At 42.6% G+C, this 13527-nt stretch overlaps 1 protein-coding gene across 1 annotated transcript; it reads left to right on the forward strand.

Annotated features, from left to right (window-relative positions):
- Window positions 1-3556: 3556 nt before the first annotated feature.
- LOC119595150 (translation initiation factor IF-2-like) lies at window positions 3557-13220 on the forward strand. Its single transcript, XM_037944322.1, has 3 exons — window positions 3557-3833; window positions 9606-9791; window positions 10843-13220. Exons 1-3 carry the CDS (start codon window positions 3831-3833, stop codon window positions 12172-12174), a joined length of 1521 nt encoding a protein of 506 aa, XP_037800250.1. The 5' UTR covers window positions 3557-3830; the 3' UTR covers window positions 12175-13220.
- The last annotated feature ends 307 nt before the right edge of the window (window positions 13221-13527 follow it).

Genomic DNA, 13527 nt, shown 5'->3' on the forward strand with positions numbered 1-13527 from the left:
TGACGGGGCTTTTTCACTCAGAGGGTGTGGAAGCGAACTAGTTTTGCTCGGGATAAAAGGGGTTCCGTTCCATTGCCTGTTGTTAAGCAATGGCGAACGCATGTAGTATAAAGAAGAAGAAGAAGAAAAAAAATTGACTGGAAAGAAAAAAATGAATGATTTGTTTTTGGTCGTTGGTGCCTCTCTTGAATTCGTAGGGAAGGACAGGGATGATAGATGTGGTTCATTCTGGTTACGAAATGGCTACGGTAATCAGTCTTCGTAGTGTCAATATCAGAGAAACTATTTTACTGTGAATACGTTACTGAATATACGCATTGCAAAAGAATGATAGTAAGAGATAGATGCGTTTCTCTCTCTCTCTCTCTCTCTCTCTCTCTCTCTCTCTCTCTCTCTCTTTCTCTCACTATATATATATATATATATATATATATATATATATATATATATATATATATATATATATATATATATATATATATTGATAAACTGATAGATAGACAGATAGAGAGATGGAGATAGAAATATATATACATATATATATATATATATATATATTATATATATATATATATATATATATATATATATATATATATATATATTATATATATATATATATATATATATGTATGTATGTATGTATGTATGATGTGTGTATGTATATGGCTATCTCCCAATCTAACTTTATCTCTTTTTCTATCTCTATCTCTCTATGTGTCTATCTATCAGTCTATCAATCTATCCATCCCTTTCTCTCTCCGTACGAAATAACACTCCCCCTCGTTCCTCAAAACACATACTTCCCATAAACACAACGCCTATGCTCTTATTCATCAACCTCTCTATCATTATTCTCGTGCGATTTCCGTGCAGCATACTTTACCATTCTCTTAAAGATGGGCAAGGCTCGGGCATCCATGAATATACTTTGGCGGGGCTGTAATCAAGAATTTCATGGGCAGGGCGCAGCGGGTACGGTTTCACTCAAGAACAGCGTCGTGAATCAGTATTTCTCTCTCGGGTTTTCGAAAGCTGCGTTGCGTCATTTATTTTCATTTTCTTTTCGTTTTTTTTTTTTTGTGTGTGTGTTTTATTGTATTTTGGTTTATCTTATTTTGTTTTATCTTATTTTGTTTTGTTTTAGTTTTAGTTTTTCTTTCTTTCTTTCTTCCTTCCTTCTTTTTTTTCTTTCCTTTTCTTCCTTCCTTTCTTTATTTATTTATTTATTTTTCTCTTTCTTTTTCTTATTCGCTCTTTTTTCTCTCTTTCTTTCCTTTTCTTTCATCTTCTACTTCGTGTTTTGTGCTTCTTTGGTGTACGAAGTTTTTTTTTCATAAGACTGGATGAATTAAATAAAAGCAGTTTACAAACAAAATTGATGTTATAAGTTACCAAAGATTTACGTAAAATTGTTAGAGATATTTTTAGGAACTGCAATATACAAACAAAACCAAAAAAAAAATATTTATAGCGAATATAATACAAAAAAAATATTGTCATTACCATTACTATCACTTGTTTTTATGCAGCAAAATTTTGTCCCGAACGAGATTCACTCATGGATATGCTAAACAAAGAATCGTAGATATAAATACAAAATATAAATAAACAAAAAATGATTTTTTTTTTTTTTTTTATTATTATCATTACTTATTTTTGTCCATTAGACTTTTGCAGCACGATAGACGCAAGAATTAACAGAATTGATAAACGCAGTATACAAACAAAAACCCAAGATATAAACAAAGAAAATATGGGATATACACAATTGGTTTTTTTAAAGCGAGGAATGTGGCCACACCTTTAAGAAACTAAAGTATACCAGAAGTCAGCCCGACGTGGAAATGTTAAAGTGAAACACACGCACAAACACACACACGTGTACACGGATATGCATATACACGGAGACGTATACAGAAATACGTACACATTTACACATGTATACGCAAATGCACACACATACATAAACATAGGCACACACTCTCATACACAAACACACACACACACACGCACGCACGCACGCACGCAGCACGCACACACGCACGCACACACACACACACAAACACAACAACACACAACAGCAAACAACAGACACAAACAATCACTCACAACAAGTGATAAAACGAGAAAAAATAGGATATATCTACAGGCGCACACACATACGTACGCAGAAAGACAGACAGATATATATATAGATAGATAAATTGAGAGAGAGAGAGAGAGAGAGAGAGAGAGAGAGAGAGAGAGAGAGAGAGAGAGAGAGAGAGAGAGAGAGAGAGAGAGAGAGAGAGAGAGAGAGAGAGAGAGAGAGAGAGAGAGAGAGAGAAACAGACAGAGACAGAGACAGAGAGACTGACAAACAGAGAGAGAAACAGACAAACAGACAGAGATAAGCAGAAAACAACAGAAAGGCGGAGGATCCAGACTGAATACTACGAAATACGACGCATCACTTGATCATAATTTCGCGATTACCTGCATTACTATTTCTTATTCATCCGTCGTTTTCCCTCACGACTTTATCTACGAAAACACAATCAAAAATACAAACCCAGTAATGTATGTACAAAGAAATCCAACACAGGTACAGTAGGAAAAGGAACAATACAACATTAATGTTTCGTGTATAACTATGATGAATTAAAAAAAAAAAACAGAAACCGGCAACTCGACCCGAATATTGGGACACTCCGCATTTCTTAACCCTCTTAAAACAATAAAAAAATAGAAGGGTATAAAAGATTTGTTTTTTAATATTGTAGATAATTATTTTGTCTTAATACCAAACATATATAAAGGCGATAGTTGTTTAGAATAAAAGAGATTTGGCGATTCAGATTTCCTCAGGGGTTAGGGATGAGTTGCCAGTTTGGTATTTCCTGTAACTGAGATCACAATAGCCTCCACATCAGACGATAAAATGCATGCCTAGGTTGATTCGCGTGAAAACACATTAAAATTAAGAATGGCTGTTGAATCACTATCCCTTGTAGTCTCCTCTGCGTCTTGTAGTTTCCTCTGGAGTCTTTGAAAACAAGACAAGCTATGGATACCTTTGGTTTTGTTCATGTGAGAGATAAATAGAGAAATAGGTAGATAGATGGATGGAGCGAGAGAAAGAGAAAGAGAGAGGGAGGGGAGAGAGAGCGAGAGACAGAAAGAGAGAGAGAGAGAGAGGGGTGGGGGAGAGAGCAAAGAAATGAAGAAACAAATCCTCTTTTGGTCAGCATCTCACCACACTACCAGTCAACCAATGGCGTACGATGACAAGAAGAACAAGCGGCACAGAGAGCGAACGCCCAGCCTCTCGACGCACCTTAGGAATGCACACGGAAACGCACCGACGTGAGCCTGTGCCCTGGGTCCGGGAAGAGCAGCCTGCAGGAGGAAAGGCAGGCAGGCCGAGTCCCCCGGAGGCACGCTGGAAACCCAGGAACGTCAGGCTCGCTGGAGCGGCGTCCGGGGCCAAGGTCGCCCACTGCCATTCTAGGTCGCCAACCTGACTTTCCAAGATTGTTGTGTGTGCAGGACAGCGCGCCGGCCCGTGACTCTCACTCTCGTTGCAGCCTTTCGTCGGCGGAAACGTTGTGTGCTGGCCAGGCCCCTCGAAGTGCGTTGGAGTCCCTGTCGCTAGACGGACGCTCGCTGTCAGTTACGGCTTGTCTGTCGAGCCTTTGTCCCAAGGTTGACGAGTTGTAAAAACCCGACTCGACGTATTAACCTCACCTGCAACCGCCCAAGAAGGCAAGTCAGGGCTGCTGGATGCGATATAGCGGGACCTGCGCCTTCGGTCCCTTCAATTCTGTACTGTGTCGCGCACGGATAACATGGTGAGTGCTCCGGCGCTGCTGCGGGAGGGGAGTGCTGTGGGGAAGGCTCTGTGGCTCTGTGGCTCTATAGCTCTGTGCGAGGAATCGGCGGTGGGGGACTTGTGCGATGCTGGATCGCGCGGTGAAATCGGTTCAAGAAATGCGATGTTTAAATCACTTTCTTCTTTTTTCACGTGTGTCCTTTTCTTAATTTCTGCTCTTGCTCGGTGCGTCTGTTTGTAAAAAAAAAAAAAATGAAGAATGAATATTGATCAAATGGCTATAAGTTCTCTTAATATAGCAATGGCACTTATACGGGATACCCGCGTGCATACACCTTCGCGTGCATGCACCTTTGTTTGTGTTTGTTTGTGTGTGTGTGCGTGTGTAAGAGTGGATGGGTGGATATGTATTTGTTTGTCGTCTGTACATTTGTGTAGAAATAAACAGATTCGTGGCCGAAATAATGGAAAATCTAACATGAGACGAATAAGGGTAAATAAATTATACTTTTACGTGACTTAGAAGAATGCATGACTGGAAGAATTAGAACTCGTTGATAAGCTTTGGCGCATCCCACTCCCCCCTCCCCCCACCAGCAAAAAAGTGTGTGTGTGTGTGTGTGTGTGTGTGTGTGTGTGTGTGTGTGTGTGTGTGTGTGTGTGTGTGTGTGTGTGTGTGTGTGTGTGTGTGTGTGTGTGTGTGTGTGTGTGTGTGTGTGTGTGTGTGTGCATGCATGTACGTAATCATTTAATATATATATATATATATATATATATATATATATTATATATATATATATATATATATATACATACATACATAATATATATATATATATATATATATATATATATATATATATATATATATATATATATATTCATCTATTTATCATTATCATAGTTTAAAGCAAAATCAATAGCAGTAAACTATGAAACTGAAACGACGATTGCTTTTACAAGCCGAGCGACCAGACTAAGAGAGAGGTTAGCGAAAAGGGAAAGAGCGAGAGTGACAACGTGTTCTTCCTGGAAACTCGATCTTGTACTTAGTCGGTGAAGAGGGAAAGTGACAGAGAGGATATTGATGACCGTGTGAATATAAAACGAGCAAGTGCCCTGGTGTACTTGGGTAGGTAGATAGGCCTTAGTTCGTGTAAATATCCCTGGCCCTGGTATAGTTTGGTAGGTAGAAAGGCCTTTAATGCGAGTAAATATGCCTGGTATAGTTTGGTAGGTCGGTTGCCTCAATTCGAGTAAATATTCCTGGCGTAACTGAGTCGGTAGATAGGACTTAATTCGAATAAATATTTCTGGTGTATTTTGATAGGTGGATTGATTAAGCGTTAGTTTGAATGCGTTAGTTGGTAGAAGATTTTCAAATGTTTTTTTGTGCTTTAAGAATAGTAAAATTGTGGGAAATGAGATGATGTACCTTAACAGACTTAGACGTAACGGGTTAGAAATTTTATTCACAATTAGAAGATTAAGATTTCAGGTGTATGAAGTCGAAACTTAATTGGTGAATTAGCTTTGGGGTAAATGTGTAAAATAATTTTCAGAGATCAAGCTTGGAGTATTTTGTCCTTAATAATGGTTTAAAACTTAATGGTTTATTAAGAAGCTTGTTCAAAACGTGTTTATAAAGTGCCTTATCTGTAATATTGTTCTTGCTAATGTTGTAAAGAATGAAGTAAAAGTGCATGGTGATAACAGATAATGTTGATATCAATGCAAGGTGAATGCAGGTGAGGGTGATAGTTTACTGATAATATTAATGCATGAGCATTGCAGACGCTGGTTAAGTTGCATGAGCGATATTGTTGCATGGTAAGAGCAGGTCAAGGTGACAATACAGTGGCAGATGTCATAATGGTGCAGAAGCGCCACTTATGCATGATGACAGCAGATGATAGTGTCAGTAGAATTGTGATGTTTGATGTATGATATAATACGGTAAAGGAAATGTTCATAATAACAACAGCAAAGTGAACGCATGGTGATACTTAGGAATGATGGACATACAGTGACATTATCATACAGTGAGAGCAGACGCTGGTGATGGTGACAAGCTAATGATAGAATAACAGTGACACATGGACAAACCTAATGTCTCGAATAAGATGATGACAGGCAGCATTAGGCATTTGAATCAGAAATACGAAACTGAGTATATCCCTTTTTTCCCCCTGGCGACGGGTGTAAATGGAGGTTTGAGTTGGGTCAACACTTTCACTATATTAAATATGTCACCAGGCACAACCAGTCGCTCGTATGGTGAATGTGCAGAACGCGGCTGATTGTGGTGAAAGGAATGAGTCTAAATACTGTGTGATGAATATGGTGTGTGGTGACTTGGTATAGTGTCTGTGTGGGTGGGTGGGGTGCTTTCTTAAATGTGAGGGAAATTGTGATGGTGTAGCATGGTGGACATGGTGTATGGTGGTTCATTAGAGTGACTCTGGACTGTGAGGAATTTGTGATGATATGCTATGGTGCATATGGTGTATGAGAATTTAGAATGGTGACTTTTGGTTGTGAGGAAGTTCTGAAGTGATATGGTGTATGGTGTCTTAGTATGGTGACTCATATCTGCCATAAATCTGTGAATGTTATTGTGGCTTGTAATGACTGTGGTGAATTTATAATGAAGTATGCTAAATATGGTGCATGATGACATAGTATAGTGGCACCATACTATGGGAGATCCTTTCTTGAGTGGTATACATTTGTGAAAATTTGAGTTTTGGTGAAGGATATAGTGTGTATGGTGACAACGCGTTAGCACTTTATACAGCGTTATTAAACAGCGTAATAATAATAGAAAAAAAATAATTAATAACACACACACACACACACACACACACACACACACACACACACACACACACACACACACACACACACACACACACACACACACGCACACACACACACACACTCATATATATATACATATATATATACATACATATATATATATATATTATATATATATATTTTAATATATAATATATATAAAATATATATATATATATATATACATCCACAACGTAAAAAAATAACATATATCCAGATTTCAAGAAAAGAAATAAAGAAAAAACGCTTACGATCTGTTGTTCTGGATTTAATTGCATACCTACATACGTACACACAGGATTATGCACATAGATACACATTGTATATGAGCTTTCTTTTTCTTACTGATTCTCTGCATTCAAACCTTATCATATTATATATATATATATATAAAATATATATATATATATAAAATATACATATATATATAATTATTATATAAAATATATTATATATTTAATATATATATATATATATTATTATCTATATTATATATATATATATTTATTATTATATATTATATAGTATATATATATATATTTCTCTTTTTGAAAAGTTGATTAAATTTTGGTAAATGAAAACAAACCCAAAAAGAAAAGAAGAGAGAGAGGAGGGAGAAGGAGAGGAGGAGGGAGAGAGAGAGAGGAGGGGAGAGAGAGAGAGAGATAGAGAGAGAGGGGAGAGAGAGGAGAGAGAAAAGGAGAAGAGAGAGAGGAGAGAGAGAGCAGAGAGAGAGAGAGAGAGAGAGAGAGAGACAGAGAAGAAAGAGAGAGAGAGAGAAACAGGAAGAGAGAGAGAATAAAGAGAGAGAGAAAAAACAGAAAGAGCTTTTCAAAACACCTTTACATGGCTCCTCATGATCTCTGACCTACGCCCCTCCCCCCCCCCCTTCCCCTAACACCTCCTTCCCCTCCCTCTCCCTCCCTTTTCCCTCCCTCTGCCCTCCCTTCCCCTCCCTCCAACCCCCCCCCCTTTCCCCTCCCCCTCTCTTTTCCCTCCCTCCCCCTCCCTCCCTCCCTCCTTCCCCTCCCCGCTACGCCCTACATCACTCAATTTCACTTCACTCTCATACCTCCCTCTTGCCTTGCCCTCCCCCCTCTGCCCTCCCTTTCCCTCCCTCTGCCCTCCCTTCCCCTCCCTCCACCCCCTCCTCCTTCCCCTCCCTCTACCTCTCTTTTCCCTCCCTCCCCCTCCCTCCACCCCCCTCCCTCCCTTCCCCTCCCCTGCCTACGCCCCTACAATTCACTCAATTTCAACTTTCAACTCTCATGAGGTCAAAGAGCGATGGACCGGCTCTTGCTCTTGCGCCCCCCCCTCTGCCTGCCGTTGTTGCTAACAGGTAAAAATGATGATAATAATGATTCTTGTTTCATATATATATATATATATATATATATATATATATATATATATATATATATATATATATATATATATATATTTTTTTTTTTTTTTTTTTTTTTTTTTTTTTTTTTTTTTCTTTTTCTTTTTTCTTTCTTTTTTTCTTTTTTCTTTCTTTCTTTCTTTCTTTCTTTTTTTTTCTTTTTTTCTTTTTTTTTCTTCTTTTCTTTTCTTTTCTTTTCTTTTCTTTTCTTTTCTTTTTTACTGTTTATTGAGCGTCGGATTTCTGGTCCCGGGTCTGTGGGCTGGTGATCTGGGTTTAGCGAAAGAATTTATTATAGAAATATGAATGAGTGTGTTTGCGTGTGAGTGTGTGTGTGTTCTATATTGTCTGTGTGTTTGTATGCGACTGTATATATGCGCGCGTGTATGTGTGTGTTTGAATATACGCGTAAACGTTGTTTTTTTCTAATTTGTATGTACATCCGCGCCTCCACGAACACGCTCCCAACAGCATCCGGAAACCATCTAGTTCAGGGAGAAAAAGCCCTCCCCCCCCCCTTGGCCGGCGCCTCGGAAGGCTTTCGAGTGTCACGTCCGGAGGTGGAGGACGGCCGGCGCCTCAAGGCCGACCGGACCCAGTTTCCCTTCGCGGCGAAACGGCGGGGGGGGGGGGGGGTACATACACGTTGTACGCACATTCGTTCAGATGCGCGAGTGCCGATGGGTACACACGCACATGTAAATAAACACACACGCAGGCACATGCGCACACACACACACACACACACACACACACACACACACACACACACACACACACACACACACACACACACACACGTAAATGTTGCAACTGCCAAATCTCGCTTGACACAGAGAGGGAGAAACATTCTGTTCCATAACGAGAATCAAAATTGGCTTAGATAAGTAAAATAGGCCTGTATAAGTACAATAGGCCTACACAAGTTGAATCCAGTATAAGTAAAACGTCTAATCCTCCTTCGTTCCCCTTGCATCCCCTCTCCTTCTCCTCTCTCTTTTTCCTCTTCGCGTTTTCTTCTCTTTTCCTTCCTCGCTCTCTCATCTCATTTCCCTCTCCTCTCCTCTCCTTTTCCCTTCCCTTTGCTTCCCCTCTTCTTTCTATCACCTCTCATCTTCCATTCTCTTTCTTTTCCTTCACCTCTCCCTTTTCTTTAGCTCTCTTTTCTCTCATTCTTGCTTCCTCTCTTCTCTTCCTACTTTTCCCTCTCCCTCCTTTTTTCCTATCTTCCCTTTTTCTCCCCTTTCTCCTCTCTCCTCTTCATTCTCTATTTTCTTGTCTCCTACGCTCTCCCTCTTCCTTCCCCTTCCTCCCTTCTCCTCTCCTCTCCCTCCCTTCCCTCTCTTCCCCTCTCCTCTTCCTTTATTGTCTCTTTCACCCCCTCATCCCTCCATTCCCTCTCCTTTCCTGCTCTTTCCCCTCCCCTTTTTCTCCCCTCTCACCCCCTCCCTCTCCCTCTTCCTTCCCCTCCCTCCCTTTCCTCCCCTCTCACCCCCTCCCCTCTCCCTTACCCCCCTCATTGACCCTCTTCTTCCCCCCCCCACCCAGATCCAGAGCGGGCGGTTGCGGTGGGCGGCGAGCCTGTTGGTGCTGGCGGTGGGCGTGGCGGAGAGCACGGGCGTGGTGGACATGGAGGTGTGTCGCCACGGGTGCTCGGCCGTGCCCCAGGACCTGTGGCCGTACTGCTGCGAGTCGCACAACACGTGCTGCCAGGAGTTCGCCGACTCGTGCGTGGTGAGTGCCGGGAGGGGAGGGAGGGAGGGAGGGAGGGAGGGAGGGAGGGAGGGAGGGAGGGAGGGAGGGGAGGGAGGGAGGGAGGGAGGGAGGAGGGAGGGAGGGAGGAAGGGAGGAAGGGAGGGTAAGGAGGAAGGGAGGGTGGGAGAGAATGAGGGAGGGAGGCTAAGGAGGGACGGAGGGAGGGAATGAGGAAGGGAGGTAAGTAGGAAGGGAGGGAAGGAGGGTGAGCGGGTAAGGGAGGGAGAGAGGTGAGTGGGTAAGCCAACATTAAACGACAAAGAAAAAAATGAATAAAGGAGGAATGGGAAGATGCAGGTCTCGCTCTCTTCCTATTTCTATTTAGTTTCATTCCTTATTTATCGATTTATTCCTTATTTCTTGACAGTGTGGACAACCCCCCCACACACCGCCTTTGCCCAGAAAGGAAAAACATTTGCCAACGAAGAAACCACTGAGGGAGGGAGGGAGGGAGGGAGGGAGAAAGAATGGAGGGAAAGAGAGGAGAGAAGTGGGGGAAGGGGAAGAAAGAGGGGAGGGAAAGCATAGGAAAGAGAGGAATGGGAAAAGAGAGGAGGAGATAACGGAGAGGAGAGGAAAGAAGGAGAGAGAGGCGAGGGAAGGGGATGGAAAAGGTGGAACAGAAAAGAGGAAGGGAAGGAGGGGGTGAAAGAGAGAGGGGAGGGAGAGGGAGAGGAAGGAAGAGGGGAGGGAGCAGAGAAGGGGAGAAGAGAAGGAAGGGAGTAAAGGTGAGAGGGGAAGAGAAAGTCTGTGAAGAACATAATTGTCATTAGCTAAGGATTTCTCACATTCACGAGGAGTAATATCATGGTCTTGCAAAGTATACCAATAAACTTAAAAGATTTATAACGAAATGAATAGTAAACGTTGATAATCAACCTAGTTTTGTGAAGCAAAAAGTGCGTGGAGATGTTATTACCTGTAGGCCATACTTGCTATTCGAAAATAGGATATTCTATCTAAATAGAATAAATAGCTGTTTCATATTCTCTTCTCGGTGAATGATCGAATCAATTTCCCTTCTTCCCAGCACGATTGCCTTCCCCGAGTGAACTCCGGGGACGTGAGCGTGGTGGAGGAGCGCCCCGGCCTCTGCTGCGCCCTCTACAACCTCTGCTGCTTCAGGGAGACGCCCCGAATCTCCCCCAAGAGGAAGAACGAGGGCCCGCCGCCCAGCATCCCCATCGTCCACCGGTTCAGCTTCCCGACCTCCACCAGCCACCAGAGGACGCACACATCCCCGGCCGTCGCCCCCGGCCCCGCCGCTCGGCCTCCGGCGCCCCGGGACGACCAGCCGCGGGAGCCGCCCAGGAAAACAAGCCCCAATCGCCCCCAACTGCCCAGGAAGTTGCCCGGCAGACCGAGGGACTCCGATGACGGCCAAGACGCACGACCCAACTTCGCGAGTGGCCCCAGGCGACCTCAGCTCCCCAGGAAACTTCCCTTCAGACCGGATGACTCCGCCGACGGTCCTCAATCCCCGAGGAAGTTCCCGAACAGACCACGCGACTCGGACAGACCTCAGCCGAACAGACCAAACAGCTCGGACAGACCCCAGTTCCTGAGAAAGACCGATTCAGACGAGCCACAGATATCCAACAGAGCCGAGGGACCTGGCCAGGAACCAGCCAGGAAGATCAAGGTTCGTCCTCGTCCCCAGCAGAGAAACGACGTAGAACCGGAGCGCGGCGAGGCCGAGGAACTGCCAGCTCCTGTGCAGACTGTCGAGCAAGAAGACAGACGAGGCCAGTCAGGTGCTGAAGAAATCAGCGTTGAACCAAGAGGGGAAACTGCCCCACTGCCAGTTCCTCCAGCGGTGGACAGGACGCCAAAGATCATCTCAGTGGAGGAGAGGCCAGCGCCACAGCAGGCGGAGGCAGTAGTGATCGAGCCAGAGGAGGAACTCGCGGTAGATGACTTTGTTCTCCTTCCAAACCCTCTCACTGAAGGCCAAGTTGCTGAGCCGGCAGAGGCCGTCACTCCCCCGCCAGCCAACTCCCCACTGGACATTCCCACTTACCTACCTATCGAAATCCCTCAGGATACAAGCGCCCCCACTTACCTTCCCCTGGACGCGGGGGACGTCTTCGAAGCCCCGCAACTTCCTCCAGAGGAATTCCAAGAAGCACCTGAGCCCAGCGAGGCCCCAGCAGGCAGCCCTCAACCCTTCCCGTCCTCTCTTCCGGAGCCCGAGGAGGCCCAGTCCCGTGGCCCCATCGACGTCCCCGCTCCTCCTGCCGCTGCCACGACAGGAAGAGGCACGAGGACCCGCGGGAGAGCAAGAGGCTCTTCGTCTCGAGGGGCGTCTGACAACGGCGGTGGCGCTGTAAGAACAAGGTCGAGATCGAGAAGTCAGGGCTGAGGGCCGTGAGCGCCGAAGCACGGAGATCGACTCAATGCCATCTGCTGCTAGGATTGTCCCAGGCTTCCTTGGCGACGCGTCCATCTTACAAATGTTCTGAAATGTTACAAAAAAGGGTGTTACATACGGAGTGTATATATGCAATATTTTGATACTTTAGCACAGCATTTGTAGAAATCTGCTTGGCATTGTTATCGTGTAAATAATACATGCACATTGATAAATCTAAATTGTGTATATATATGTATGACAAGCTATTAGAGACTGTTTGCTTCATTATTGTTATCGCTCTCTTCCTTTCAAAGCTTGTTGCAAAACAGCGTCTTTCGATCTGCTGTTCTCGGAAGCGATGAAGAGTAAGAATTCTTGAACTGTACACATTTTACACATATTGCAACGTGACTGAATTCATGTTTTTTTTTGTCAAAGGTAAATCGCTTCCAGCTCTTTGGCCTTTCCTTAATTCTTAATGTGCCAAATTCATTTACTTTTTTTTTAGTATATAAAAATCAAGTCTAATGCATCCTCTTATATTTGTTACAAAGACTGATTTTTTTTGCATTATATACATAAATTTTCATAATAACCTCTGGGAGACTTACTGTATCAGTAGAATATTACATATGTAGAAATGGCATGAATGAAAACGAATGATATGGAAAAAAAAAACAGAAACACTTCACTTGCATCTCAAGCTTTATAAACTTTTTCATTTTCATTCATGCCTTTTCTACGCAGGTCAGTAGAAAGTGAGAAATGATATATGATCAATTTAGCAGCCTTTGCTCTGTTTAGATTACCGAGACCCTGAGAAAATAGTTGTTATGAATATAATAATTTACTTATTGATGTCCATTACAAGGAGATGCTGTGCTGCCCATCAACCAGCTCTTCCTTAACTAAAAAAAATACAGGAAACTGAACTTCAATAAACATTTATTTGATACTGTTAATCTATCCAAAAGAAGTGGAATGTTATTTCCACTCGTGCTAAACTTGCCACCATATGTAACTTTATCATCAGCAATAAAGACTTTACATTGATATATATATTTTTTAGTAACTTCATTTCATTCTCTTCTAATTCGTCTTCCAAATACTGAAATATATTAATTATTTCTTACCCTTATCTTATGCTATAAAAGATGAGTAACAAAACCGTACTGATTGCATATCGGATATTACGCAATATGCAAGAGGTTCCTTGTGAACCCATTTAGAACTCTGAACTTCATCATAATTTTATATTTTTTATCCTGTTTTTTTATACACAGCTTTTACTCTTTCACATAAATCGTTATTGCGTTGCTGTGTATTTTTCCATATTTTCCATATAGCTGATATTTTAATGTC

Source organism: Penaeus monodon, chromosome 35 (assembly GCF_015228065.2).
Source record: "Penaeus monodon isolate SGIC_2016 chromosome 35, NSTDA_Pmon_1, whole genome shotgun sequence".
NCBI lineage: Eukaryota > Metazoa > Arthropoda > Malacostraca > Decapoda > Penaeidae > Penaeus > Penaeus monodon.